Source organism: Stenella coeruleoalba, assembly GCF_951394435.1.
Source record: "Stenella coeruleoalba genome assembly, chromosome: 15".
Classification (NCBI taxonomy): Eukaryota; Metazoa; Chordata; class Mammalia; order Artiodactyla; family Delphinidae; genus Stenella; species Stenella coeruleoalba.
The window spans coordinates 57,852,834-57,876,452 of NC_137161.1; the positions used below are offsets into that span (position 1 = coordinate 57,852,834).

Below are 23,619 nucleotides of genomic sequence, written 5' to 3' on the forward strand. Positions count from 1 at the left end.
TACAATGGTCGTCTATGGAAAGTCATCTATGGGAGAAAGGGAGTGACCACAAAGAGTGGGGATAAAAGGGAATAAAGAAACGAGGGGCTTTGTACAAACATATGTGCAAGGAACCAAGGAATATGATAAGCTCACCTCTCTTCAACAGGGTCAAAAGGGAAAAAAATCCCCACAATCCTAACAGATCTAAGGTTTCCTTTTAAAATAACTTTTTTAGTTTTTTTAAAGGGAGAAATTCAATTAAGGACAAAATACTATCTAATAGTAAAGGGTATTAATTCTTAAATTGGTTTGCGCGTTAGCATTACCTTGAGAGTATTTTAAATTGTGGATGCCTGCCCCCTGCAAGAGGTTCAGATTTCATTGGTCTGGGGTGCAGCCTGGGTGTCAGGATGTTTTAGGAGCTCCCTACAGGTGTAGCCAGAGTCAAGAACCATTGGTGCAGGTGAAACAGAGACGTGCAAACGTTACAAAGTCTCAGAGGAAAGGAGATGGATTACGGACCACAGTTAGGGACTTGAAGTAGCAAATCAAAGCTGTCTGTCTTGGCAGGAAACCCCAAATGGGGTCAAGGGAGTAATTTCATCCCTAGGTAGAAGATATTTTTGGAGATATACATGTGGGTGATCTGTTCGCTATGGGCTTGGGTTTCCAGGAAGGGGTCTAGGGAAGGGGTCGCTGCCTCATCACAGGGTTTTCAGGTTTCTGGGGGAAGTCCGATGTCAGCAATTTGAAACCGTGGTGCTCCAACCCCCAGTCCCAGAGCTGAGCCCTTGTCCCACCATGGCTACCCAGGCAATCCAGACCCCTGCCCAGGCAGGCAGGAAGCTCAGGGCACAGGCAGCCTTCCAAGGTGGGAAGGCCTGGGCAAGTTTGCACATGCTCTGCAACTTAGAATCCCTCAGACCCAGGTGCCTGTTACGTGCATGTGCACACGTGCACACAAACACACACACACACACACACACACACACACACACAATGAGTGTCTCAAACCTCCACCTCCCTCTGCAGGGGGAGGGAGGTGGAGGTGTTTGAGACACTCACCCACCTACCTGCCCCCAGAGCTGGTGTATCTCACACATCCACGTCAAACCCAGCATACTCCCACCACAGGGCCTTTGCACGGACTATTCCCTCTGCCTTCCCCAGATATCCACATGGCTCATTCCCTCACTCCCTTCTGGTTGTGGCTAAAATGCTCAGAAGGCCTTCCCTGATCATTTCCTTTAAAATTATAACCCCCAGGAATGCCCTGGTGGTCTAGTAGTTAGGACTCCACGCTTTCACTGCCAAAGGCCCGGGATTAATCCCTGGTCGGGGAAGTAAGATCCCACAAGCATCATGGCGTAGCCAAAAAAAACCCTAAAATTACAACCCCCAAGCCGGCCCGCACTCCCAATTGTCCAAAGCCTGCTTTATTTTCTTTATAGTCCTTACCCTTCTGTCATACTGAGCTTTACTCATTAATATTGTTCATCATCCCCCACCACAGAGTAAGCTCCACGTGGGGAGGGATTTTTGTTTTACTCACTGCTGAATCCCCAGTGCCTAAACCTATCAATGCCTGGGACACAGTAATAATAATAATAATAACAACAACAATATCATCTAACACTTAAAATAGTGTTTACTGTGTGCCAGGCATTTTGCTAAGGGCTTTGTGTATATCGACCAATTAGTAGGTGCTTAATGAACACTTCCTCCCTGGGTGGACCAGTACACACCATGGGGTGTTTGGTTAAGAAGAGAGAACAGACGTTGGCACTAGACGGCCTGAGTCTCTCCAAATCCCAGCCCCAGCACATCCAAGCTGGGTGACCTTAGGCAAGTGTCCTAGGCTCTCTGAGCCTTTCTAGTAAAACGGGGATCATAGCCATTCCCACTCCATAGAGTAGAGGTGAGGCCATTACTGCCAGGCCTGGGAGAAGGAGCTCTTGGAAACCTTAGCAAGTGTACAAACCCCTTCACTGTGGGCACACAAAACTGGTGACACTCGCACTCATTTGCAGTAACTTGAAAAGCATTGGTACCAAGTCCTGCTCTTCCCAAAGCAAGCGTGTACCTGTGTGTGTGTGTTTCTCCCACAAACACACCCTGGAAAGTGCCACGAGGAAGTCATCCTGCCCCTTCTCCCATCTTTCCTTGGCCAGCTGGAGATCTCTTTCCCTCCTTCCCTCTCTTCCTCTCTCCCCAGTCCCTAAGCTGGGGAAGGGCTGCCCTGAGCCCCAGAAGCCCCCTCTCCCAGAGTCCCCAGGGATGTTAGCCTTTCTGCTCCCACAAAACCAAGGAAGTAGGGGGAAAGCTGCCCTGGGGCAGGGTGCAGGCTGGCTCACCGGAGCAGCTGGGCGAGCCGCTGTGGGATTGGCCGAGGGGGTCACCCCATGGGAGGAGTCTCAGCAGCCTTGGCCGGAAGCTGAGAAGGAGGGGGTGGGAGTGGAAGGGTCACCTCACTCCCCTCCCCAGGCCCTAGCTCTGGGCCCTGTGCTGCAGGCTGCCTGCCAGTCAAGGTTGGGAGACTATTCTCAGCCTCCCACATACCGTGCATGGGGGCGCAGGGAGGGCAGGTCACTTCAGCTCACTGAGTCCCTCTGTGATCACACAGATCTAGGTTCAAATTCCAGCTCCTGCTTTTCCCCGCTGTGTGACCTTCAATGGGTCACTTAACCTCTCTGAGCCTCATGCAATCATGCATTCAATATCTACTGAGCCCTTCACTCAGTAGCCCCTTCTATGGGGCCAGACACTGTGCAGGGCGCTTGTTCTCTTGTCTGTAAAGCCAGTACGACAATAGCAACTCACCCACCAGGTTGCTGTGCAGATTAAATGAAATAACGTGTATGAAGTGCTTAGTCCAGTGCTGGCATATGCCATGGGCTGTCCTGCCTCCCCACCCTACCCCCAACTCCCATCCTGCAGCGTTCAGTCTGTTAGGAGATTTTTCCTCTGTGATCATTGGTCTTTTTTTTCTTTTTAATGTCAGGCAATCTGAAGAAACTCAGATTCGTTTGACAGAATTTGTCTTTGCAGGCAGACCTCCAGTCCAGGGCTCAGGGTCAACCTCCATCAACCCACTTCTTTGGGCGTAAGGGGTCAGGGCAGGGGTCACCTGCGCAATCGAGGAGCGTCCTCTTTGTCAGCCTCTGGAATGTGGCTCAGAGGCGAGTCAGCTCAAGGCAGAAGGTGGGCCACATCCCCCCATCCCCCCACCGGCTTGGGGAACCAAAGGTCTTTCTGTTAACAACCCCTACCTGCTCCGCTCCAGGCAGATTCCCAGCCACAGAGGCCTCCGTGCAGGCTCTTGGAGGTAAGAGCCCTGGGCGGGAAGTCAGGAGACTAGGGTCCTGTCTAAGCCCCAATGCAAACCAGCTGTGGCGCTCACACCCCGCTCAGAGCCCTGGGCTGTGGGGAGGGGCCCAACTTCCTCATCCAGTGAATGAGGACTCGAGGCCTGTCTTCCTCACTGGCTAGGGCACTGCAAGTGCTCCCGGACCACGTACACGCTCTAACCCATCACCCATCAGCCCCGCGTGCCCAGAGCCACTGCCTCTGAGATCCGCCTGAGAGCTGTTAGCCGCAGGTATGGCTGTGTGTGTGTGTGTGTGTGTGTGTGTGTGTGTGAGATTTTAAGTCTTCAAGTCAACCCCCCTCAGATGGCTGGGAGTCCCCAGCACGCAGTCTTCCGGAGCCTTTTGAAGATGCTGTAGACAGTGGACACGTTTTTCTGTAAAGGTCTGGGTGGTAGATATTTTAGGCTTTAGGAGCCATATGGTTTCTGTCACAACTGCTCAACTTGGCCACTGCAGTGCAGAAGTAGCCCCGGACAATACGTAAATGTATGGGGGGATCTGTGTTCCAGTAAAAACTTTATTTACAGAAACAGGCGGAGGCGGGGTGCAGATTTGGCCCTGGGGCTGGTAGTTTGAGGCCCCCGCTGTGGTCCCTCACAGAGGAAGTTCTGGTCCCTCTGAGCAGCCCAGCGCACACAAGGCTGCTGCGCCTCCGAGGTTTCCCACGTACAGAGAGAACAATTTCTCTAGCTCCTCGCTACTCAAGGTGTGGTCTGTAGACCAGCATCACTGGATTCTGAGCGCTTGGCAGAAATGCAGAGACTCTCAGGCCCTACCCCAGACCTACGAAGGAACCGTGCATTTTAACAAAACGCTCAGGTGATCACAGGCACATTAATGTTTTAAAGCAGGACATGGTCATGTTTGTAGTTTGAGGCAAATCTCTCCGGCTGCCATTTGGAGGGTGGACAGAGGGGACAAAGGAGGGAAGAAGATGGCCAGTGAGGAACTGAGAGGCAGGAGGGCCCACACCAAGGCAGGATGGAGAGACACCGAAGGAACGAGTTCACAAGACTATACAAATGGGGAGCACTGGTAATGGCTGGGGTGTGCCAAGGGAGGAGGGGCAGCCCCTAAAATCAGGAGGGGCCTCCAGCCTGTGTTCAAATGCCAGCACCACAGGACTGAGCACGTGGCCTTGGCAAAGTGCCAAGCCTCTCTGAGCCTCAGTTTCCCCATCTGTATAATGGAGATAATAACAGTATCTACCTCAGAGGGTGACTGCAAGGATTGATTTAGGTACCCCATGTTTAGCACAGTGGCTGGCACCTAACAGGCACTCTATAGACCTCAGCACTTTCTATCCATCCATCTATCCATCCATCCATCCATCTATCCATGTATCCATCTATATACCCATCCATCCATCCATGTATCCATGCCTCCATCCACGTATCCATCCATCTACCTACCTTCTACCTTTTATCCTTTCTTCTTTTTTTCTTAAGTCAAACCAGGAGACCAAGGCTTCTCAGTCCTGGCACTATTGACATTTGGGGCTGGGTCATTCTCTACTGTGGGGCGTCCCATGCACTGTAGGATGTTTAGCTGCATCCCTGGCCTCTACCCACTAGATGCCAGTAGCACCCCCTACCAAGTTGTAATAACCAAAAATGTCTGTAGACGTTATCAGATGTCCTTGGGGTATAAAACTGCCTGTTGGAAGGCCACCGATCTAGTGGTTATTATTGTTGTTGTTAGGCTGTGGTGGTGGGAGTGGGGGAGATGTTCACATTAACTTAAAGAATGAACTCCAGAGCGGAACACCTAGATTCAAATCCTGACTCTGCCATTTACTTGCTGCGGTGGGTGGGGGTAGGGGGCTTTAGGAAAATACTTGTCTTCAGTTTCCTCATCTGTAAAATGGGGCTAATAGTAATCCCTTCTTCATGGGGTTGTAGGAGGGAAGATGAGTTAATGTTAGAAAAGCACTTAGAACTCTGCCTGCACAGAGGAAGGTTAATATGTCTTTTGTGGTAATGGTGAATTTTTTTTCTCTCTCCTGCTACTTGTAATCGGATGGCAAACTAGACCGTGATCGTCCACCCTCAGACCTTGTTGGGGTTCCCAGCGTGGGGAAAGGGTGAGGTCTGAGCTGGAAATGGTCTCTGGTCTTGAATGGGGTGTGAAAAGCACTTGCCAGGTCTGCCTCGGACGAAACCAACCTCGGCTCAGTGGAAAAGGGCGCTGATATTCCTGGCTGGAGTAGAAATCCACCCAAAGCCTTTGAAAGGGGGAATGTGTTTGGCAGAGTTGTTGGCCGTGTAAAACTATCTGCCTGCATCTTGTCTTGTGACAGTAGAGAAAGCTTCTAGGCTTTCTCTAGGGCTGGGAAATTATTTTTGATGTGGAGGGAAAAAACAGATTTAGCAGTTCCAGCCGGCTTCTGGGTGCTTTGTGCAACCTTGCAAATTTATTGTTTTCCAAATTGCATGAAGCCAAGGGGTTTCCAAGGAGATGCCTGGCTCAGTGCGGTTCCCCAGCTTAGGAAGGCAGCTTGGAATCCTTTTTTTTGGTCAAACGGTGGAAGATTTTCAAGCGCGGCCAAGCCCAGGGGCAAGAACGAGTTGAGGAGGGCTCCAGAGGGACTTGGCCAGAAATGCAGGGCGTGAGAGTGCCAGAGCATTTTTTTTTTTTTACCATTTTTATAGTTAATAGTCAAACTCGGCACTCCTGACGTTTGGGGCCACAACGTCTTTGTTGCGGGAGGCTGTCTCGTGCGTTGCAGTGTTTAGCAGCCTCCCTGGGCTCTACCCACTATCTATCTGGTAGCAGCACGCTGCCCCCCGCAAGTTGTAACAAACAAAATGTCTCCAGACATCGGCAAATGCCACCGGGGAGTAAATTCAGCCCGGGTGAGGATTACGACTCTGGAGGAGAGATGTTGAGTCAACCCTGCTCGCAGTTGTTTCTGTCCAGAGGCGGCCGGCTGCCTTCAGACAATGCCAGGCCAATACAAGTATCAGCTGCTCAGAGGCCGTCTTGGGTCAGGGGTCCTGAAAGTCCTGGAGGGGTGGGAGCTCCCTGCTAGAGAGGACACTTGTATGATTCTGTGAAAATTCATGGAAATCTACTAGCTCAGGCCCCTGAGGTTCTTCTTCTTAATGCTTATCACAATTTTTAATGAATCATGTATTTACTTATTTTTTTTAAATTGGTCTCTCCCACTAGAACATAAGCCCCACTGAGAGCAGGGATCATTGTGCCCCCAGCTCCTAATTCAGAGTCTAGCAAACAGGATGTGCTTAGTAAATACCTCTCAGGGACGGAGGGAGGAGAGAGGAGATTAGAAAACATTTGTTGCACGTCTACACCTGGGAGGCACATCTGGAGAGCTGGTTAAAACTCAGATGGCTGGAGCCCAGAGTTTCTGATTCAGAAGGTCCAGGATGGGGCCCAAGAATGTGCACTTCTAACAAGTTCCCAGGGGATGCTGATGATGCTGGTCCGGGGACCACACCTGGAGAACCACTGATCTGAACTCTGAACCTTTAGCTCTCAACCTTGGCTGGGGAGTTTAAAAGGTTGGATGCCCAGGCCACACCCCAACCAATTAAATCAGAATTCCTAGAGATCAGGGTGATTCCAACGTACGAGGGTTGAGAACTGCTTAGCTGTACCTTTTCTTTCAATCCTCGCAGGATTATTCCTCTCTCAGAAATTAGGAAATCGAGAATCAGAGGAGTTACTTTACCAAATCCAACACTGGTCTTTTGATTCCAGAGGCCATATTCTTTCAGTCACTTTGCTTGTCCCTCCCCGTCAACAGGTTATAAATCAGACCATAGTTTTGTTTTTTGGGTTGTTGTTGGGTTTTTTTTTTTTTTTTTTTTTTACCATTTTTATAGTTAATAGTCACTGAGCACTTACAAGGCGACCAGTCCAGTGTGGATGCTCTTATTCTCAGAGCAAATATTTGCCAACCATTATTGCTCCCATTTGACAGAGGGAGAAACTGAGGTACAGAGAGGTGGGGCAATCTGATCTTGGTCACATGGCCAGGAAATGCTAGAACCAGAATTGAACCCAGCCATCTGCACTGCACTATGGGGCTCACATGTGAGAGAAGAGTGTCAAGATGGAAGAGGAATCTGGACCAGGATGAGGCAAGCATATGTGAAAGCCAGGTGTATAGGTGAGGCTGGGCAGCAGGTCCTGAGTAGGCAAGGAGCTGAGGACCCAAAACTGAACAAGTCACAAATTGGAAGAAACTAGGAGATTGCTGGGACACACCCATACCCAGGAGGTGCCAAGTCAACCCTCTGCCTCCGCCAGGCTTGCATCTTACATTCTTCTTGTCTCAGCAGCAACCAATCCCGGTGATTGCCCCACCCAGGGCTTCCAGTCAAAGCATACGATTGGCTAACACCAACTGCAGAGGGCAGTAATGGCTTCCTTGAGTATCAGTGGTCCACAAAGTGAGCTCCAAACTACCTCATTTGCACTGTCCTCAGCTCCTACCCGGGCCATGCTGACCCACGCTCATTTTCGGCCCCCTCTGCTGTCTGGTCCCTCCAGCATCCTGCATTTGTTGGCTGCCTTCCCAGCTCTGGACCTTGGCCCTCTTTCCCTGATCCCAGCCGTTCCTCTCTCATTTGGCACAGTGTCACCGTGGACAGACAGCGGTGACCCAGCACCCCCGCCCCATCATCCCGCCATTTCACATTTCAGAACTGCCCGTATCTGAGCTCTCGTGGACCCCTCAACCGGGTGTCCCCAGGCCCATACCTCCCAAGTACAGTGATGAGACCTGAGCCTACATGACACCAGGGAGCCTTTGATTCCTCTTGGTACTAAGGTGAGCATCAGGCAGAGAGACCTACTGAACACAGCCCCGAGGCCTCTCCTGAGGGTTACCTTGGAAACCCTCTACACACCCACATACCCAAGCATGTCTGAACAATTATTTATCTACTGCTTCAAATCAACTCCTTTTTCAGCCTTGAACAAATGTATTTGAAATGGCATCTTTATGTCATTGCCACACATGGAAAATGAGTATCTCTTGCCATTGATAGAAAGTACCATCACAGTAGAAAAGATGGAAAGAAAGACCTTGATTCTAAGTTCTGTTGTCTTTCAAAGTTCAGTGCCAGCTTGAGGCTTGAGGCCTGGCTGGAAAGGGGGATTCCCAAACAAAAGAGCGATGGCAAAGACAGATTAGCATCACATCAAGCCTTGTTCCTCGACACTATTGGGAGGATTGATGGAGGGAACTTGAAACGAGAACTTTCTCACTAGGATGCAATGGTGTTTAAAGCCTGGCCCGGCCCCTCCTCACCAGAGGCAGGCGGGCTGGCTCCACATCCCCTGGGCTGGGCTGGTTTTAGAAACGAGCCGTCAGGAGCTTGTCTGCGGGCACTTGTGCTGGAAGGGATCCGACTGCTTGCAAAGCACAAAAGCTTTTCCCACTCCATCACGGGTTCCAGGCCTCGTTAGACAAACAGAGGGGCTGGCGGCAGGCGCTGGGGCCCTCAGATGGCGACTGCGGGCCCTCACCCCACAGACACGCGCCTTCCTGCCCTGGCGTTGCCTCCTGGGGCAGGAGAGGTTCTGCTGGTGTTAATGACCAATTGGAAGTCGAAACCCCAAAGAAACTTCAGAGTAAAAGCAAAACGTTTCAAGGGGAAAACTCAGAGCCCCTCTGGGTTCTCTACAATCCTTTCCAGGCCTGGCTGCTTTCTTGCGTTTCCTCCAGTGCACAGAGCAGAACGTGCCAAGGTACAAGCCTGCTGGAATCAGGCAGGTGATGCAAATGCGCAAAGGGGGCCGTGAGGGAAGACCGTGGGGACTGAGCCAATCGGAGGGCCCAGGCCCTGTCCAACGAGGGGCTGTGGCCGTTCAACTCCTGTTTGTTGCTCCCCTGTAGGAAAGTGGGCTCGGAATTGCTAGAGCCACCCATTTTTCCAGAGATTCTAGAAATCTGAACTTCTACATAAAATCTCCATTTTTTACCAAGATATTAAAAAAAACAAAACCTGAGAATGCACAGAAAGGTATGTATATGAATGTTCATAGTAGCTATATTGGTAACAGCCCCAAACTGGAAACAACCCTAATGTCCATCGACAAGTGAATGGATAAACAAATTGTGGTGTATGGATACGATACATACCAGGGGTGTATACATACGATACGGTATCCACACAAGACACAGGAGTAAGAAGGAACAAACTAGGAATCTCGACTACGCTGAGTGAAAGACGACTAATGAAAAAAGAATGGATAGGGTATGGTGCCCTTTATGTAATTATTCTAGAAAATGCAAATTGATCTTCAGTGACAGCAGATCAGTGGTTGTGTTGGAAATGAGGGAGGGAGCGATGACAAAAGACATAAGGAAACCTTTTTGTGTGTTCACTACCTTGACTGAGGTGGTGGCTTCACGACATATATGTGTTAAAGCTTCTCAGATTCTACACTTGAAATATGTACAGTTAATTGTGTGTCAAGTAAAAACAGAGCTGTTATAAGAAAAATGTGAGAGGCCAAATAATAGGTGGGTCAAGTTTAACCCCTGGACTACAGGTGTTTATCCCCTGATTTAAAAACTAGTCCGTCTGCATTACCTTAGACTTCACTGAGCTCCGTGCATTTGGGGAGGCGCTGCCATTGCAAAGGTGAGGGGTGCTGAGAAATTCTCATGACAGCAGTGGTGCAGACAGGCCTGGCCACGGTGAAGATGGTGACCCAGGGACACCAGCAGAGAGAGCCTGTCACCTGCATTCTCCAGCTAAACTCTCAAGGTTTTCTGAAAAATCTAAAGCAATTGAACTTTTTCCCTCTGTCAGTCTAGTCGGCCTATTCTAGTATCGAATGTCCTCTCAACAAGCCTCCAGCTAAACAGGTGGCTGTATCAAAAGCAAACAGAGGGCTTCCCTGGTGGCGCAGTGGTTGAGAGTCCGCCTGCTGATGCAGGGGACACGGGTTCGTGCCCCGGTCCGGGAGGATCCCACGTGCCACGGAGCGGCTGGGCCCGTGAGCCATGGCCGCTGAGCCTGCGCGTCCGGAGCCTGTGCTCCGCAACGGGAGAGGCCACAACAGTGACAGGCCCCCGTACCGCAAAAAAAAAAGAAAAAAAAAAAGCAAACAGAGCCATTAGGAGATCACAGCAATGGTCCAGGCAAGAGATGGTAGAGGCCTGGGGCAGGGCGGAAGCAGAGGAGGGCATGGGGAGTGAGGAGATTCCGAAAGTAGAACCAACAGGGTTTGCTGGTGGAGGGGATGTGAGATGGTAGAGAAAGAGGAGCATCTAAGTGGACTCCAGAATTTGGGATTGAGCCCCTGGAAGCTTCTGGAAGCATCTGGAAGTGAGAGCCACCAACTGAGATGGTTGGAGCTCCAGGTGGAGGAGGCAGTAGGGTGAAAGTTGGCTCCTGTTTGCTACAAGAAAGCCTACAGCTTGCAGGGGGCGGTGTGCTGTTGAGAGGAAGCAGAGAAATCCGACGCATCTCTCCGACAACCCAGTCGAGGCCGCGCTTCTGGCTTATCCTCCCCAGCTCCTAAGGTCAATTGCCCCGACCACATTAATAACCAAGATGGAAAAATGAGATTTTGATTCAAGGGCATGCATCCGGAAGGGGCGGCAGAAATCCCAGAGGGGTGTTTGCATCTGCGAAGTCGGGGCAGGGAAGATCTATGGGATGGGCCGAGCGGGCCTGATCCCTCGAGGGAGGAATGGCTGGGCTTGGCTGGGAAGCTTGGAAGCAAAATGCAATTAGAGAAAATCTGGTTAGAATTGGATGACTGTGGCTTGCCTTTTGGAAGGATTTGGTTCCCCCAATATTTTGAGTTTGGGAGAGAGAGGCAGGAAGAAGGAAGGAAAGAAGAGAAGGAGACAGCTTCTTTGTCAAAGCCAACTCGCTTTACAACCTGCACTCTGCCTTACCTCCCACCGGTGGTACTGGCAACTTCCTGAGGCTGTTCAACAGGCATATGCTCAGGCCCAACCCCAGACCTGCTCAGTCAGAATCTGCATTTCGATGCAGTCTCCAGGTAACATGGGTGACTACTGCACACAAAGTAATACCTGAGATGCACAGGTCCACTTTGCTCTTCTCCAACAGTCAGGTTGTCAGGTCCTTACCATTATGGCCATATCCCCTCACATACACCATACACCACCTGTGACATGATTCACAATCTTCTCAAGGCAACTGGCTTTTTAAAAAACAAAAATACAAACCTTAAATGCATTTGTTTAAAAATAAAACTATATCACTATCATCAGTGGAAAATCAGCATCATTTGCCATAATGGAAATAACCATAAAAATGCACGAACAAGATGAAAGTAAAACCATGTGACTGAAACTCTGGCTGGATACAGCTGCTGCCCAGTGCTCTCAGCCCGAGGCCGGCGCTCTCTGTTTAAAAGGGAGATCAGACGGGGTTAAAGAGGTGAGGAAGGCCGTCTAGTATCCCATCAAGACTCTCCTCTTGAGAGCATCACAAGGATTGAAAAAGGACTGAAGAAGGAATAACTTTCTCACTGTGTGATTCAGTGATATTAACGCTGCGTCCGTGTAACACACCTACCGGCATTTCCCCTGCTGGGGCCTCGTTCCCACAAGTGTAGAATAAGCACTGTGCTGTAGCAGCGTCCCTGCCCCCGTGCCCCCTCCCCCCAGGTCCTTGCACCTTGCCCTCCACATTGAGTCTTCTACTAAAAGGCACCTTGGACTGGGCAATTGGATGCAGGGTACTTACGCTTATCTGGAGACACGCCCCTCCCCCACCCCCCACCCCGCACTGGGCCCCTGGTTCTCAGGAGCCACCCACTCTGTGGCTATCAACTGACTCAGCCCAAAGAGGTCACCAGCCCTTCTTTAAGCAGTGGTCAGTATGACTGGTTGATACCCCAAGGCCCCAAAGTGTGAGGACCCAGGACAAGTTACAAGGCTTGGGGTATGGCCTTGGGGATAGAACCCCGGGATCATGGTGAACATGACCAAGACAGCCCTAAACCACTGGGGCATTCAAAGTCTGCATGGGGAACTGTGGAGACCTGGCCTTCCAAAGTGGATTCCTATGACCACCTGGGCAATAATTGCTTTGCAGCACAGGTAGGGATGGGGGCCTAGAATTTTCCAGAAATGCCTCTTGTCAAGGGGAATCAGGCCAAGCTCAACAATTAACAGCTGAAATTTTAAAGAGAGCATTTCAAGTCCTCCAGCTAAAGCAAACTATTGAAAGGTGAAATGGTTGCTATATATTTATTTTCATTATATCAACTCTTTCCTTTACTATCTTAGAAAAACACTATGTGAGATGGTCACCAACCAGAAGACAAGTGAAATGCCAGTCGTGTCATGTTGGGGTCTGGCATATCTCAAATGGGTGCTCACTTACTTGCAAAGCAGCTGGTTATTAAATAATGACTCTTAATAAAAATCCACGTGGTAGCAAAAACTCTGTGATCAGCAGTGATGGAGCTGCTAGTAATAATTCCAAACTTCCATGGAGAAATGTGGATAGGGAAAAGGGTATGCACCCCACCCCACCCAGAAGATCCGTTTTCTCTCCATCAATAATACTAATACTTACAGTTACCTTTTACTGAGTGTTTACTGTGTGCCAAGCACTAACAGCTCCACAGAGGTCAACTCACTAATCCTTACACTATCATCACCAAGTAGGAATTCTTACTCCTCGTTTCACAGATGAGAAACCAGCCACCAAGTCCCACCAAAGGACTTGCAAAGGAGTTCCCAAGCCACCTCCAGGCCTCAGACTCATGTGGTAAAACTTGACAATGAACTGTATTTGATCCACTATAGAAAATGTCTCATTAAAAGAAAACACTTGCACAACAGGCAAAAGGCGAAAGCAATCCAGGCGTCCATGGAGGAATGAATGGATACACGGCACATACGTCCATGGAATATCGTTCATCCTTACAAAGGAAGGACATTCTGATGCAATCTACAACATGGATGAACCTTAAAGACATTGTGCTAAGTAAAATAAGCCAGACACAAAAGGACAAATACTGTATGGTGCCACCTATATGAGGTACCTAGGCAATTCATAGAGACAGAAAGTAGAGCTGGTGGTTGCCAGGGGAGAGGGGAATGGGGAGTCATTGTTTAATGAGTACAAAGTTTAAACACAGGGTTCTTTTCACTTTGGGAAGATGAAAAATTGTTCTAGAGATGGATGGTGTTGAAATCTGCGCCACATGTGAAGATACATAACAGAGAACTCTACACTTAATAATGGTTGCTATGGACTGAATGTCTGTGTTCCCCCAAATTCAGATATGACACCCAATCCCCATTGTGACAGTAGTAGGAGGTGGGGGTCTATGGGAGGTGATGAGGTCATCAGCTCATCAATGGGATTGGTGCCCTTATGAAAGAGTGATCCTGCACCTCTCTGCCATGTGAGGACACAGCGGGAGGACAGCATCCATGAACCAAGAAGTGGGTTCTCGCCAGACACCACATCTCCCAGTACCTCGATCCTGGACTTCCCAGTCCTCAGAAGTGTGAGAAATAAATTTCTGTTGTTTATAAGTCACCCAGTCTATGGTATTTTTGTTAGAGCAGTGCAGACAGAGTAAGAAATGGCAAATGCTTTGTTGTGTATATTTTACCACAATAATAGAATGATTTTTCAAGGAAAGGAAGAAAGAAAGAAGGAAGGAAGGAAAGGGAAGGAGGGAAGGGAAGGGAGGAAAGGATGGAAGGAAGGAAAGGAAGGAAGGGAGGGAGGGAGAGAGAGAAATGAAGGAAGGAAGGAAGGAAGGAGGGAAGGAAGAAAGAAAGAATCCGCAGGAGGTCCCTGTGCCTGCTCCTTCCTCCAGCCTCATCCCACATCCATCCTCTTGGGAGCACTCGCCCCACCCCATCCTTTGGCTGCCTAACTCCTTATCCTCTGCTCTTAATGTCAATGTCACCTGCCTGTCCGATCTACCTGGTGTAAGAACTCCAGGAGAATCTCTGGCGAATCTCCTTGCTTCCTCTCATTACCACTTATCATAACCTTGCAATTATTTTAGAGAAACTTGTTTTATCTGTCTGTCCATACCCCAGGCCAAAGGGTGGCCTATGTGGGTGGGCTTAGACTGCCCCTGTAATTTCCATTAAACCCTGCCTGCAGCCCACAAAACCTCCCCAAATATATATACAGTAAAAAGGGGTACTGTTTGGCAAGTTCAGGTTCAAGACTAGTCCCCTGTCTCCCCACCCCCTTCCCACCAGATTGTCATCCCTAAGTCCTTCCTGTGTACCAATTGTGCAGCCACCACTGCTCCCCGACCAGAATATAAATCCCCTGAGGACAGGCACCAGGGGACTGTTTGTGTGACTCCTCTTTTCATTCCAGTCCCTAGCACAGCATCTGGCACCCAGTAGGTGCTCTAAATTGAGCAGAGTATAAATTCCATGCAGAGAGGACTCCCCCAGGGGTGAGAAACAGCATGACGTGTTCAAATACAGGAGCAGGAAAAGGGCATGTCAGTGTGGGAACAGCAGGAGATGGTGGCAGGATTAGGCTGTCCTTCCCGCTCCTCAAATTCAAAAAGCACCCCACCCCTCCTGACGCTCTTGAAGCCTTTGAAGGTCAAGAGGTTACATTTCCAAAGATGCTGATGTGGGCGCAAAAGACCTGCTCAGACCCGTTTCCTGGGGCTCTGATACTGGCACCCACCCTCGTTGGTCACGCTTGGCCACGTGCGCTCAGATGGAGAAAAGAGACCTGGGGGCCATCGGCAACACCTTTGGGTGTTGCTGTGACAGCCAGGCCAAGCTCCAAGCTCCATCATCCAGTGAGCAAGGAAGATTCACACCCAAGATGCTGGAATCCCCCAAAGGAAGCTCACAGCCTCTGCCCCCTTTTGGGTGGACAGGCTCATAGACCATGGGTTGCTGGGACCATTTCAGCAGCAGCAGTGGGGCGGGCAGCTTGACCAGAAGCTGCTGAGACCCAAGGGCGAGGGCCGGGGGCCTGGCATCATGGACGGTGGTCCGCACAGGCATCTCGCTTACCTTAGCCAGCTGCATCTGCATCTTGTTCTTCACATCTGTCACCTCGGCGATGCGGGCATTGAAGGCCAGATTGGTGTTGGTAAACTGCTTCCACATCTGATCCAACAGCACATCGAAGAGGTTCTGGGCCTCCTCCCGCAGCTGGACAGAGTTGGCCTGCATGTTCTGCGAGTGCCTGATATTGTCGTTACTGAACTTGGCCCATGTCTCGGGAACGGAGATCCTGCAAGAGGCACGAGAGAGGACTTACCAGGCGAGGAGTCGGAGGTCTCCAGCAGGCTTGGAGATCGCTGAATCCGGGGTTTCCCAACCTTGGCACTTCTGACATTGGGGTCAGGATAATTCTCCGTTGGAGGGGGCTGTCCTGTGCACCGTAGGATGTTTAACAGCATCCCTGGCCTCTACCCACTAGATGCAAGTAGTAACGGTTCTCCAGTTGTGATAATCAAGAGTCTCTAGACATTTACCAAATGTCCCTTGGGGGACGGGGCACAATTGCCCCCAGTTGAGAGCCACTGAGCTGACCCAAACACCTCATTTACAGATGAGGCAACTGCAGACTAGCTGGCTTCCCGAAAGGGCACTTGGTGAGTTGTAGGAGAGGAGAGATTCCCCCAAAGAGCTTTTTTCTCTAACACTCCCTCCACCATCACCAAAAACAGAGAGACAGGCCAAGAAGCGGGCATCGGGCATGATTCAGGGATGAGCCTGTGGCCATGCTACTCGCACTGACTTATTCATTCAACAAGTGTTCTTTGAACACCTACCACATGCCAAGCCTTGTTCTAGGCACTTGGGATAGAGTGGGCAACATCCCTGTCCTCATAGTGATAAATTTCCGAGGGAGGCGGGGGAGATAGACAATAAATAAAGAAGATGTTCACACATTGTGTTATGTTCTATGAAAGAATTTAGAAGCAGGATGATGGAAGAGAGACAAATGGAGTGGGTCATTACGTGTCAGTCAGGGCCATAAAAGGAAATGGAATTTATTCTCAGATAGCGCCGAGGCGCTCATAGACTAGCAAATGCACGAAGTTGTCACCACCCCAGGTGTGAAAGGCAAGAGAGGGAGCCATGTAGAATAAATCCCCAACATCTTTCTCCTCCATCTCATGTTGGTGACCCTCCTATTGGCTGAACCCAACTGGGAACCAGATGGCAAAGACCCAGGAGCGGCAGTTTGTAGAGGGCAGGCTCCTCTCTAGGACTCACAACAAGGCAGCTAGAGAATGGATCTGGGAGGACAAATGGAGCTCAGGCTATATTGGAAAGGGCAAACTAGGGAAAGGGCAGACTGGGAAGGCTTCTTGGAGGCAGTGACACATAAGGGATTCAGTTTAGGGAACAGAAAGTTCTTCCTGGCCGAGTATGTAAATTCAGGCAATAAGCAATCCACTATTGTACAGGAGTTTTCTCCTCTGGGAACCTTTTGAGAAACAGAGACACATGCTTCTTTGAGCTGACTTCAGTCTCCGGATAAACCAGATTAGATAACTTTTCAAGGTCTTTTCTAGCCGGGAAGTCTCCAGTTCTTAAAATAAAGCAGATTTTTATTCTCAGGCAGTAGGAAAAAAAGAGATTCAATCATCTGAAATAGAAGTCTCTTTCAGGACATTTTAAAGCACACTTAGATTACATAGTGAATAGAAATATTTTTAAAAACATACAAAATGTGGTTGTTTTGTCTGGCTTTTGCAGGAGTTAAAATCAAGCCTCTGGAGAGGCCTTGGGCTCCTAAAGATGTGAGAGGGCACTGAGTCTGATCCAGAGCGTTCATCCAACGAAGACCTGAGGCTCAGGGAGGCGAAGTGTCTTCTTTTCCAAGGTCACACAGCTACTCACCGTCAATAGAGGAACGAGGAGGCAACAAGGACGGCAGAGAGTGACCTGCAGATTTATTCCGAGGGTACCTCCCACTGCTCAATGGGACACTGTCAGTGTCAAGGGCAGCAGCTGCTAAGCCCTCCCCTGGAGCAGACAGCTGAGCTCCCCAGGGAAAACAACCCGCTTAATCACACTCTCCCTGGGGGAATTTGCCGAGGCAGCCTGTCTCCTCACAGGTGATGTGCTTCAGTAGGGGGAACGTGCTTTCTGGAGCCTGCGTACTCTAAAAACATAGGACCCAGCAGGCTTTGCTGGGGAGGCAGGAAGGCGCTATGGTAAAACAAAGGCCCAGTGTCCAACGTGGGCTCAGACTGTGGCTCTGCCACTCGCTGTGTGAGCTTGGACCAGTCACTGCACCTCTCTGAGTCTTAGTCTCCTCTGTAAAATGGGGATAAAAATGGTACCTACCCCCAGGGTTTTTGACCAACTGTGAAACCCCTATCACGGCACCTGACAATAGTAAGCACTTGATAAATGTTTATTATTCACGAGACCGTGGAAGCGCTCAGCACAGGGCCCAACCTATAGCAAACAGCAGGTAAAAGGCATCAGCTCGCATCTTCATCTTCATTATCAGTGGTTAATCCGTGGCAATGAGACCTTCGGTGAACAGAGATACGGCAACACAGAGCCTCCAAACGTCCTGTTGCCTGCCCAGACATGGCCCCGCTTTAAGAAAACCTCACATACAAAGCCCTGAGCTAGTACATCTGGGGAGCAATTAGTCACAAATGGCAGCTCTGGCTTTCCAGCTGGAGTCGCTGGATGGAGGACTTTAAACAGCAGACCCCTCCTGGGCACGGAAATCAGAGTCTCTGCCAGCCAGCCTGGCTGCCCAGCTTTCAGGGAGGCATCTGTTTGGGAAGGGAAACTTCCAGACTCCCTGTCCAGGTGGGCAGCCGTGGCTGAGAGGACTAGGCCCCCTGGAGGTCTTGTTCACTTTGCCAGCGCCGTGGGCAGTCAACCTTGTCAGGAGGAGGAGAAGGGTCCCCAGGAGCTGTCATCGCAGGAAACCCCAAAGGGTCCTTTCAACACCTGCATATTTACTACGATCCAGAAAGCGACCCTGGTGTGGGCCAAGAAGACCTTCCCTTTCCTTCTCTCCTTTCCCTCCCTTCCCCCTTTCATTCATTCTTTCATTCAACAAATATTTATTGCACACCTACTATGTACCAAGCACAATGCTATGTGCTAGAGATTTTTTTAAAAAGGACCAAGATAGACCCCTCCCTCTGCATGTACCCAGAGCATCTCTCTCCAGCCCTCATTATCCCAGACCTCGGACTGCCGATGGGGAAAGCACGCCTTCGTTCTGCACGCAATTCCGCGATGCTAGGACGTGTCCATGGCAGTGTCAGGCAGACAGGAGACGCCACCCTCATAGCTGTTGTGACGAGAAAATGAGGTCACACAGCAAGCACTCGATAAATGTTAGCCGTCGTCATTCCCCGACACGAGGCTCTGTGCCTAGCACTTCACACGCCCACCTTTCCACACTCACAGCAACTCTGGGAGGTGGGTGCTATTTTTATCCCAGTGGTAGAGGTGATGAAACGGGGCCCAGAGAAATTAAATCCTTTGTCCCGAGGGTTAATGTGGAGGCTGGATTTGAAGGCAGACAGCCTGGCTCCAGAACCCACCCTAAGCCACTGCCAGCATGGGCAGGCACCAGCTGGCTCTCCCAGCCAAACTTGAATTCCTCCTCCTTCTGGAAATTCCTCTTGGAATTTGTTTGGTGGACTTGCCAATCCAGGTGCCTCAGCAGCAGCAGCTGTGGGACCCTCACGAGCCAATATCTTGCCCTGTCTTGCTGGAATTGGGATCTTGGGTGAAGTGGGGCAAACGTGGAAAGACAGTGGTGCTCCAACAACAAGGCCGATTAGCTCTCTCCCACTGGCTCCTTCAGGCTGCCAGAACCTCCCCTCCAGCCTTCCCCTGGAGCCAGTGGCTGCCCAACAGCCTTCCAGTAAATTCCATCTTAAGTGAGCCAGAATCGGATTCTGTAGCTTGCAACTCAGGATCCCCACTCAACCACACAGCCTCACACTTGACCGGTGCGCGATGCCCCTTTACGTTTCCTTAGCAGGCTCAGACCCAGAAACCCCTGCTGTCCTCGGGCACGGCCAGGTGAAGACTGACAGCCCGGTACTTACGTGCAATCAATTTTCTCCACGCCGTGGAAGAAGCTGATGCAATCTGATGTGTTCCGTAGGTTAAGGCACTTCTCGTCGATGAACTCGGCTGAGTTTTTGTGCTCGAGGTCCCTCTCCAGGACATGCTGAGCATCCCGGTTATCCCTGTGGGGGCAAGGACATGTCCCTAAACTGTGCACTCACCCAGCGTACCTCACCCAAGGTCACAGGGGAGGTCGGTGCAGAGCCACTGCTGGAAGCCAAGTCTCTGGACCCCCAGGAGGGTGCTCTGTCCACCCCCAGTGGCTTCCAGCCCTCTTCCCGCCTTGATGCCTCCCCGCACACCCAGGGCCTCCCTGCACTACCCCACCCTCCCCCTAATCCAAGCAGACCTGTTGTCACTTAGAAAACATTTACTGTAAAGGGTCAGATACTACATATTTTAGGGTTTGTGGGTCATATGGTCTCTCTTGCAACTACTCAACTACGTAGGAAAACAGGCATAGATAATGTGTAAATGAATGGTTGTGGCTGTGTTCCAATAAAACTTTATTTACAAAAACAGGTGGTGGGCCAGATTTGGCTCTCCAGCTGTAGTTTGCTGACCTAATATAGAAGATATGAATTCACACTTTGGACAAAGCCAGGTTTCAATTTAAATTAGTTCACAAATCCTTGTGTCTGATGCTATGCCAGGCACAGAGGGAAGACATGAATAAGCCTCAGTCACTACCTTCAAGTGGCTCACGGATTTGTGTAAATAAATACCATAAAAAAGAAAGAAAGAATGAAAAGAGCAACAGTGCAGGTTCAAAAAGGATACACAGTAACACAGAGGAGGAAGCCATTAACTCTGGGTGAGGGGTGGTCAGGGAAGGCTTCCCCAGAAAGTGTCTCAGCTGGGTTTTCATAACAATAGGAGCAGATATTATGGACAAAGTTGGGTTGGGGGGATGAGAATTCCAAGCTGAGGATACCACATGTGCAAAAGCAGAGAAGCTAGAGACATCCAGGTATTTAGGGACCCATAAGCAGCTCAAAAGGCTGGCAGAATCAGGGACTGGGTGGAGTCAGGGAGTGGGTGGAGTCATGGACTGGGCAGGGTCAGGAATTGGGTAGATTCAGGGACTGGGCAGAGTCATGGCCTAGGCAGGGTCAAGGAGTGGGCGGAGTCAGGGAGTGGGTGGAGTCTGGAACTGAGCCAGGTGAGGAGAACACAATTGGGTGGGGCCAGGACTTGAGCCTGAAGGGCTGGTATCTTGGCTGAGAAGTTTAGACTTAAATGTCACTGTGTGCCAAGACTCCAGACATTGGAGACCCACTTTCATGATTCTTGCCATATTCCCAAAGTACCTGTACTATTATTTACCTGCTAATTTTCTTTTTCAATCATAAATAAATAAAATACATAAATAAATGCATTTTTAATTCAAAAAGAGTCATGTACCACAATGCTCATTGCAGCTCTATTTACAATAGCCAGGACATGGAAGCAACCTAAGTGTCCATCGACAGATGAATGGATAAAGAAGATGTGGCACATATATACAATGGAATATTACTCAGACATAAAAAGAAACAAAATTGAGTTATTTGTAGTGAGGTGGATGGACCTAGAGTCTGTCATACAGAGTGAAGCAAGTCAGAAAGAGAAAAACAAATACCGTATGCTAACACATATATATGGAATCTAAAAAAAAAAAATGGTTCTGAAGAATCTAGGGACAAGACAGGAATAAAGACACAGACGTAGAGAATGAACTTGAGGACATGGGGAGGGGAAAGGGTAAGCTGGGACGAAGTGAGAGAGTGGCATGGACATATATACACTACCAAATGTAAAACTGATAGCTAGTGGGAAGCAGCCGCACAGCACAGGGAGATCAGCTCAGTGCTTTGTGACCACCTAGAGGGGTGGGATAGGTAGGATGGGAGGGAGGGAGACGCAAGAGGGAGGAGATATGGGGATATATGTATATGTATGGCTGATTCACTTTGTTATAAAGCAGAAACTAACACACCATTGTAAAGCAATTATACTCCAATAAAGATGTTTAAAAAATAAATAAATAAATGTATTTCAAAAGGAAAAATCTACATCACTGTCTTTAAAAGAAAACCAGTAACTGTTTCCAAACCTAAATGCAAAGTAAACACTAACAGAATGCTAGCTAGAATCTGTTGTCTCCAGTAGGTTCTAAGCCTGAAACTTTTTCTGTTTCTTTTTTGGTTGAAAAAGGGAAATTAAAGACGCATAAGCATTGATTGGGAGTTTTGCCTTGATGTCTTTTTTTTTTAATTTATTATTTTTTAAAAATTTTTATTGGAGTGTAGATGATTTACAATGTTGTATTAGTTTCTGCTATACAGCAAAGTGAATCAGTTACACATATAGATATATCCACTCTTTTTAAAATTCCTTTCCCATATAGGTCATTACAGAGTATTGAGAAGAGTTCCCTGTGCTATACAGTAGGTCTTTACTAGTTATCTAGTTTATATATAGCACTGTGTATATGTCAGTCCCAATCTCCCAATTTATCCCTCCTTCCCTTTCCCCCTGGTAACCATAAGTTTGTTTTTCATCTATGACTCTATTTCTGTTTTGTAAATAAGTTCATTTGTACCATTTATTTATTTATTTATTTTTATTAGGCTCTGGTTTTTCTCTTACTTTCTTTTTATAAAATTAAAAAATTTTTTTAATTTATTTTATTTTTGGCTGCATTGGGTCTTCATTGCTACGCGCGAGCTTTCTCTAGTTGCGGCGAGCGGGGGCTACTCTTTGTTGCAGTGTGCAGGCTTCTCATTGCAGGGGCTTCTCTTGTTGCAGAGCATGGGCTATAGGCACGGGGTTTCCATAGTTGTGGCACGCAGGCTCAGTAGTTGTGGCGCTTGGGCTTAATTGTTCTGCGGCATGTGGGATCTTCCCGGACCAGGGCTCGAACCCGTGTCCCTTGCATTGGCATCTCCCTTCCTCTCCCTGTCTCTGTCCCTCTGTCTCTCTCATCTTTATCTCCTTCTGCCTCCTCTTGCTTGGTTTCTCTCTGTCTCGGGGACTCAGTGTATGTCTCTCTCTACCTCTCCCCTGCCTGTCTCTATCTTTCTGCCACGTTCTTTTTCTGCTATGGATACTGAAAGCTGGTGAGAGGTTTCAAACAGGCTAGGAACAAAGAAATTAAATCCTCATGCTGGGTCTGCACCCATCAGGATGCACAGAGGGTCATGTTGGAGCAAGGAGAGCCATCCTGGGGCCCTTATGGCCTTTGGAATTGGCAGAGCCGTGGGGAAATGGGGCCCCATCCTGCCTCATGAGGTGGAGTGTGAAGAAAGACCAGAATGTAGAAGAGAAACGTTCCAGAGCATCAGAGGGGAACCTGGGGCCTCAGAATCCCGGGTCAGCTGGTCCAGCCTCCTGGCCCTGGCTAATGAGGCCTGGGGAGGGAGACGAAGGCCCCATCTCCCCCAGATGGAGAGCCTGGCCAGTGCCAAGACTCGCCCTGCTGTCAGCCCACAAGGAAAAGCCTGAGCCTGGCTCCTGCCCAGTCAGGAAAGCCTTTTCTGCTTTGCTGGGGCACCTGGTGAGGTGAGGACACAGCTCTGAGCAGATGCAGGCCTCAGGCCTCGCCTAGAAAACCATGAGTCAACAGCCCATCCCCTGCCTGGGGCCAGGGCGGCCACCTTAGCAGGTTATCGGCAGAGCTTCCCCAAGGGCAAGGTCGCACTGAGTTCTGCCCTGTGGATGAGGCTCTGGCCACTTCCAGGTTAATTAGGCTGCCCCCTCAGCAAGAGCTTCCTCCCTGCAAGATGACAGGTGTCCTCTGAAAAGGGGCCGCCGCCCAAGGTCAAAGGGCCTCTCTCCAGGGTGACTGGGCCTCTGGTCCTGGCAAAGAGGAGAGTCCCTTCTACCCGCTCTCATCCCCTCCCCACCCACACTGCCTCCACTGCTTTCCTCCCAGCCTCTCCTCCTCTCTTTTCCTCTTTCTCTGTGTCTGTCCCTTTCCATCTCTTCATCTCTCTCACCTCTTGATTTCTCTCTCTGTCTGGCATGTCTGTGAAACTCTCTGTCCCTCTGTCTCTCTACTCATCTCTCTCTGTTTATGGCTTCGGGTCTTTCTCTTTCTGTCTCTTTTTCCCTCTGACATCAGAGTTCACTGTGTCTCTCATTCTGTGTCTCCCAGTCGATGAGACCGTCTTGATCTTTCTACTTTTCCTGCACAAGCAGCGCTCCACCCACCCCAGTTTCAAGATTTCCCTTCTG

General features: G+C 49.6%; 1 protein-coding gene across 1 annotated transcript in view; it reads right to left on the reverse strand.

Moving 5' to 3' along the window:
- The window catches only part of TEKT5 (tektin 5), a gene marked incomplete at its 5' end in the record, with an annotated part of 38,672 nt that overhangs the window by 9,264 nt on the left and 5,789 nt on the right, over positions 1-23,619 (reverse strand). Inside the window, 2 exons of the mRNA XM_079945768.1 lie at positions 15,340-15,562; positions 19,380-19,523. Of these exons, the coding sequence (XP_079801894.1) occupies positions 15,340-15,562; positions 19,380-19,523 (367 nt within the window). The remainder of the gene's footprint in view (positions 1-15,339; positions 15,563-19,379; positions 19,524-23,619) is intronic.